The sequence below is a fragment of the Nicotiana tomentosiformis genome, chromosome 7 (genome assembly GCF_000390325.3).
Source record: "Nicotiana tomentosiformis chromosome 7, ASM39032v3, whole genome shotgun sequence".
NCBI lineage: Eukaryota > Viridiplantae > Streptophyta > Magnoliopsida > Solanales > Solanaceae > Nicotiana > Nicotiana tomentosiformis.
This window is the reverse complement of record NC_090818.1, coordinates 108200359-108207730: the sequence shown is the minus strand read 5'-3', so window position 1 is coordinate 108207730 and position 7372 is coordinate 108200359. Positions and strand designations below refer to the sequence as shown.

At 37.5% G+C, this 7372-nt stretch overlaps 1 protein-coding gene across 1 annotated transcript; it reads left to right on the top strand.

Moving 5' to 3' along the window:
- The first annotated feature begins 707 nt into the window (after window positions 1-707).
- LOC104103210 (protein RETICULATA, chloroplastic) lies at window positions 708-7015 on the top strand. The gene is made up of 7 exons (XM_009611099.4): window positions 708-1347; window positions 1511-1606; window positions 1948-2168; window positions 2263-2332; window positions 2453-2532; window positions 4694-4758; window positions 6367-7015. Exons 1-7 carry the CDS (start codon window positions 847-849, stop codon window positions 6558-6560), a joined length of 1227 nt encoding a protein of 408 aa, XP_009609394.1. The 5' UTR covers window positions 708-846; the 3' UTR covers window positions 6561-7015.
- The last annotated feature ends 357 nt before the right edge of the window (window positions 7016-7372 follow it).

Here is a 7372-nt window from a genome sequence, read left to right as displayed (position 1 = left end):
TACAACAACGTAAAAGAAACCAAGCAAAGGCGAAGAAAATATAAATCACACGGGTGAAAAGATATTAAACAAGTTGAGACTCAAGAATAAAGTCTATAAAAAATTAAATATTCAAAAGGATAAATCTAAATTATACTAAAGGAAACATATTCAATACATTGTAGTTTGCTACTCATTATCGCTAGAATATTTTGTGTCTTGCTAATAAAGATACTTGAAATAACTTAGTTTAAGTAGATGTAGCATAATATGTTTTAGGAATTAGTATTTTGAGTTTAATTACTTGTTGGCTTGTAATAGTTTTTATAATTCCAAGGTCAAAAGAAAAATTTAATGCATTATTATTTTTAAACTTACTAGATAAATATATTTTTTATATGTAAAATTTATTCGATACGGTTCGGTATTTTTTTGGTTTATTTTTATAAAATAAAAAACCTACTCTAATTATTGGCGCGATTATAAATTTATATAAAAACTTACCGTTTCTTTAAAAAGAAACCTAAAAATCGATTCGGTGCGGTATGATTCGACGGATTTAATCAGTTTTCCAATATAAATTAACCACAATTTAGGAAGACACCCTTTGGTCTGTATCACAAATTCACAATCATTCAGAGGAAAAATCTCATTTATATACTTTCTCGCATCCCCCCCCCCCCCCCCCGGTATTACCATTGTCAAACTCCTACTAGGTGACTGTGACTAAATAAGCAGCTACCCTAGTTTAGTCTTACAGTCATCATCATTCCTTATTCATTTCTGGGATTTATTTGTGAAACCCCAGAAAATTTGTCGATTTTTCTTGAACTAATTTGAGCTATAACTTCGTTGGGTTGGTGAAAAATGGCAGGTTGTTCTTCAGTTATTAGGTTATCTCACTTTACAACTCTGAAAAATGAAATCTTTACAACTAGGTCAGTTAAAGATTCAAACTTTACGTTTGTTAAGATCCAAGATTTTGTGGATACAAGCAAAATTGGTTATTTGGTTTGTAAGAACAATTATAAGTCGAGATTCTTGGTCAAGAGTTCATTGAATCCCCAAGAGGGTAATTCAATATCTGGTGTTAGTGTAAAAACAGTACTCAAAGAGAATAGTAATACTTCTCCTGATAATGGTGATGGTGGAAATGGGAAATACCCTGGTGGTGGGGGTGGGGGTGGTGGGGGAGGGGACAATGGGGAAGGTGATAAGGAAGAAGAGGAATTTGGGCCATTACTGAAGTTTGAGGATGTGATGAGAGAGGCAGAGGCTCGTGGGGCAACACTTCCTGCTGATATGATAGAGGCTGCAAAGAGTGTTGGGATCAGAAAGTTACTTCTGCTTAGATATTTGGATTTGCAGGTAAAATTTTGATTAGGTGAAAATGATTAACCTCTATTTGCATAAATGTTGACATGAGATGATTTAAATGGAGTAACGAGGCATAGTTGTTGTTATTGTTGTTCTTGAAAATGTGCATTTTGATTGTTTCTTTGATTGGCAGTTTGTGTTTTTGTGAATATAGGGGTCAGCTTGGCTGGGAGCTGCAATGAGGTCATGCTCTATGCTGCGGAACAGAATGTTGGCCGATCCATCATTTCTTTTCAAAGTTGGAACTGAGGTTTGTGTTAAGCTTGATTTTGATATTGCTAATCTGTAAAAAACTCATTGATCTGTGGTACAGTAGAAATAGTTGCACATTGAGCTAGTGCATATAGCGTGCCTAGTGTCGTGTCTCTGATTATGTTTGCATATCTTACTGCTTGGAGCAATTAGTAATTCTAGCTGTATAAGCATGCTAAACTTGCATGACACGTGGTGAATTTCTATGGACCTTGAAATCACTTGTACGGTTGTGACACATTACCTACTGTTCATGGCAATGTCTGTTTCGTCATGATATTTATACTTGATATACTTTTCGACTTTGAATTCACGGGTTTCTTTGGTTTTGTGATGTAGATAGTTATTGATACCACTTGTGCAACAGTTGCGGAGGTTCAAAAGAGGGGCAAAGATTTCTGGGCGGAATTTGAACTGTATGCTGCAGATATGTTGGTCGGGGTTGCTGTAAATGTAGCTCTAGTTGGGCTACTTGCACCATATGCTCGAATTGGGCAACCGTCTGTATCTCAAGGGTTTGTTGGTCGTATGCAGAGAGCTTATGGAGCGCTTCCAAGCAGGTTTTGACATATGCACGCCCTCTGATATTATTGCATTAAAAATATTGGAGCACTTTTTAGAAGATTTTCACTTCAAATACTCGTCAACCTGCAGTGTTTTTGAAGCCGAAAGGCCAGGGTGTAGATTTACAGTGAATCAGAGAATTGCTGCTTATTTTTATAAGGTAATTCTTGCATAAGTGAAGTTTATGCTATGTTTGGATTGCAGTACCTCTGTATATCTCTCCTGTTCTTTTCATAAATGCATACTATTATGTAACTTAAAGTTCTTCATATTTCTTTAGGGCATTCTATATGGATTTGTGGGGTTCGGATGTGGTATCATTGGCCAAGGAATTGCAAATATGATAATGACTGCCAAGCGGTGTGTTACTCTCTGATATCACTGACACTATTATTGTTGCTATTACTTTTGTTGTTTGCTGTTGTTGTTTCCTTTTTCTGATTTGGTTTACATAGATGCTGCTGTGGAGATATTTCTATTAAATTTCTGACTTACTCCTTCCTGGATTTTGAACTTGGTAGTCATTAACCCAGTACTCATACTAATAGAGATCCATAAACCAGAACTCTTCATTTCGATACTAAAACCCTAATATGTCGCCTTGTTGTAAATAAGTATTCTACTTCTTTAGTTAGATATGTATATTTGAGTATCAAGATATTTTCATTTCCTTCTCAAAAAGAAAATATTAATTTTCTTGTTGCTTTGTCATAAACTAGTTTTAATATATGATATAATAGGATTAAGCAGCTAACTCTCGGCACTAAACCATTGCCTTTCTTTTCTCACCTGTCTTTGCTAATCCGGCTTTAATGGCTATCTTGCCATTCTCTGGTTTTGTTTGCTAATGTGAGGACTGTAGATGTGTGAGAGACAATGGTTATACAATTTTGGTGGAGGAAAATGGTCAATGGGAAAGGCCTTAAGGACGTTTTTGGGGAGGGGACAGGAGCAAGGTGATGGTAGGTAGGTTCAAAATGGAAGAGATAAACTCTTTTTTAATGTGTCACAGAGAAAGTGGCAGGGCATTTGGTTCCAAGCCAATAAAGGCTCGATTGGGGATGCTTAAAGGACTAACATCACAACTTGTAATTTCAGGTGAAAGAAAAAGCTAAAAACAAAAGAATAACTTTCAGCTGTGTTAAGCCAGGAAGTATTATCTATTGTAATGAATCGTCAAAGCCATTTTGTTTAATTCCATCTCCAACCTATTTTTCTTGAGCCGAGGGTCTTTCGGAAACAACCTCTCTACTCTCTACTCCCTCGGGTAGGGGTAAGGTCTGCGTACACACTACCCTCCCCAGACCCCATAGTGAGATTTTACTGGGTCGTTGTTGTTGTAGATATTTGTTGCATTTTTGGCGACTATCAATTATTTTAACATCCAAAGTTATTTTAGATCAAAGTTAGAAGCTCGGTTTGTAAAACCTCAGTCGTTATAGGGCACAACTCCAGCATTAGATAATTTTAAGATTGAGAGGTACTTTAAGGTTGCATTAAGATCTGATCAGGTAGTAGTACCGGAACGGTTTGAAAGTGATAGATGCCCAAGGGAGGAAGATCAGATGTCTAATTTCTTCTTATCAAAAGAAGGAATGTCTAATTTCAAATTTAGGAAGCTGGTCCTCTTTCTTCGCTTCAGGGACGGAGGTCCTTTTGTGCGACTATCTCCACTGTAGGAAGAAAAAAAGGAAAGAACAACATTTTCAGCATATTTATACAAAAAAGTCTGAATTATTATATTAGCGTCGAGTAGGGATACATTCACAAGGCAGAATCCAGATGCTTCAAAAAGGGGTTGTACTGGGACAAGAGTGTTAATTAAAATTAGAAAGAGGTTTAATTTGATCAACCTTTTGCTTGGAATCTGAGCTTGTGGCTGAATCAGGATAAATTGCATTTGGCCTTTGAAAGATGAAAAGATCTGTAAATAGGGAGTGCTAAAAGGACAAAGGTCTTCAGTTTTTACTGCTGTCTCACTTCTTATTATAGGATTGCCTTTTATGCTTTCATTGCAATTCTTGATCATACTAATGTCTGGTGAAAAATACATATTTTGTCTGGTCTTCGATGGTGTCTAGTTTATTAATTCCGAAGGAAAAGTGCATTCAAACAAGAAAAAGAATAAGGGGAAAGTCAGGTTTGCAGATAGTAATTGAATTATGAGAAGTCGAGGTGACCTCGTGCATTTTATGGGTTAACCCATAAGCACTGAAGTAGGTATATCTATCGTACTACTTTTATCTGATACATCTCTCTTCAGCTGTTTCTTAACTGGTTCATATTATAAGCTAAATTCCTTTCCCTGGTAAATTTTGATGGTTTTTTCAGACACCATATACCTTGTCTAACCTTATCCTGTCATCATAAGCGTCGTACCTCTTCTTGCATCAAAATATTTATGGGACATTACTTGATCCATGATGTTCAAAGCTTTGACTGATCTAACATTTCTGCTCTTGTTGTTGATCAAAGTAGATGTTTGTGTTGTTCCTTTCTTACTAACATTCTTCTTCATCAGGAGTGTCAAGAAATCAGAGGACGATGTTCCTGTTCCACCTCTTGTAAAGAGTGCATTACTTTGGGGTATGCCTTCATTGACTTCATTCCTATTTGTTACTGCTTTTGATAATAAAGTTCGTAAAGTAAATGAATTCGAAACCATTATTTACCAGCTACATCATGTAGGCTGCATGCTTTATATTTTCTGATACCTGATTATCTCTTTTAAGTTCTTCCTGTATATATCGTTGAATTGTCTTACTGAAAAATCCGACTATTAAACAGTGGTTGTTCCTTTGACATGCTGAACTACTTCCATTGACACCATTTTTTTTGATAACGTAATTGATGTGTGGGCATAGAACCCACATAAGTGCAAGCGGTGCGACATTCCATGTCGTGCGTCTTCTTCTTCTTTTACCAAAGCTCCAGCTGAACAACACCTCTTTCACAGTACCCGGCATCACCCAAGTAATCCCAAACCAACAAAGGACTCCCCACCACAACCTCATAGCCACCGGACAATGTATAAGGAGATGATCAACGTTATCACCCGAGCTCTTACACATAAAGCACCAACTGACATAATTGATCTTCCTCTTCCTCAAGTTCTCAGCCGTCAAGATTGCCCCTCTAGCTGCTAGCCAAGTGAAAAAACACACCTTCGGAGGAACTTTAGGAATCCAAATTGAGGTATGTGGGAAAGCAACCTCCTCCCCACTCAGAAGCTTATCGGAAAAAGACTTAACAGAGAACACTCCATTATTACCCGCCTCCCACCTCCAATCATCGTGACTAATCTACTGTGTGCCATGTCTGTGGAGCAATTCATCAAACTTTGAAACTCTGTCATCTCCCAGTCTTACAAATTCCTCCTAAACCTTTGGTTCCAAAACACACCTCCCTCTTGTGTTCTTCACACTTGTTGAACTGTCATCTCCCTTTGACAAGAGATCCTGTATAAGTTCGGCAAAGTAATATTCAAAGAGCCGCACCACCTGTGCCCCCCAAAACCCACCCTCCTACCATCCCCAACCCTGAAACTCATAAAGGCTCTAAACTCTTCGCATCCCTTTAAAATAGTACTCCACAATCGACAAGGCATAGAGACATAAATAATTAGTCCTCCAACCCCCTTCCAAAACCCCATTAGTTCCACTAAGACCATCTTCTGGTTTTTTAACTATTTCCTGCATCATATAGAAATCTTTTTAACCCAATGAATTAAGTCAATGATGATATTGCATGAAATAATAAGTAGTACAGAATGTGCAATATTTGTTAGTGAGGATCTTCATTACTTGCTCTGGGGTCGTGTCCCCACTATAGTAAATGAAAGCTTAATGATGTCTCTGTGCATTCATAGCTGAAAGTGATGTCGCAATCAAGAAATTGAAATCACAGGTTTCTTTACAAGATTGACCAAATTAACAATCCCCTACATCTGGTAAAGGCTGAAATTTTTTATACAAACCTTTAGATTGTAAATTCCACTGCCTATCGTCTCATTCAAGTAAAACACATATTCGACTCTAGTATTTCTTGAATCATGCTTCATTTCAGCTTTCTTGGTGCATTTTCATTGCAAGTTTCATCTTTTTTATAACCGGGTTAGAACGTCTGGTGGAATCTACGATAAGGGACTTGCCTGCTTGCCAACTCTGATTTGGTTATCGGATATGTTATGTGCAGGTGTTTTCCTTGGAGTTTCTTCAAACACCAGGTTACAGATTGTAACCGGGTTAGAACGTCTGGTGGAATCCTCTCCGGTAGGAAAGCAGTTTCCGCCTGTTGCAATGGCATTCACAGTTGGAGTGCGATTTGCCAACAATATATATGCAGGAATGCAGTTTGTGGATTGGGCGAGGTGGAGCGGTGTGCAGTAACTGTATCTTTATGCTTCTTTTCTCTGTCGGCCATTATCGGGGAGGTCGATACTGGTTCTTCACTTACCTCCAACTTGGCTTGAGACCGAGGCCTAACTGGTTGGAGATGGAGGTGACTTATCACTGAGCCAACTCGCCTCGTCAGTTGTTTGTGCTTCTAGTTTAATAATTCCATCTTTGTTGTATTCTAGTTGTTGATTAGACCAATAACAAAAACTTGTTTACCCTTAGGGCTATGGTTTAGTGGTAAGAGTGTAGCATGTGATGCGTGAGTTAGGTGCATGTCACCCGTTCACACCGTACCGCGGATAATAAAGCTAGTAGTAGTTGAGTGGATTAGAGTTGAGGAGCAGGCCTATTATGGATTGAGTTTCGTTTCGAAACAAGCACCAAGTTATCCTCGGAGATTTCTTATTATGAAAATAAAATAATAACTTATTTGCCCTTTTTCTTCTCGTCTTCTTCTTCTGTCTCTATTGGATTATGAAAGAATTCGGTTAACGCTCATTTTCACATCATTTTACTCCTTGATTCTAACTGCAGTATAAGTTGGATGTTACTAAAGTATTTTACCGTTGAAAATCAATTTGTAGATAACTTTATGTTTGATTGAGTATAACAGTGAACAGTAGCTACCTGTAGTGATTTTAAAAAATAGCAATACACAATATAAGAATAGTATTTTGGTGATATTTTTGAGCATGCTAGCGCTTTGTGAATATTAATCGAAACAAGTGATGAGTAGTATATCTAACTTCTATCTAAAAGTGAGTTTTTTTCCGGAAACTTCTGTCCACCTTCTTAGGATAGGT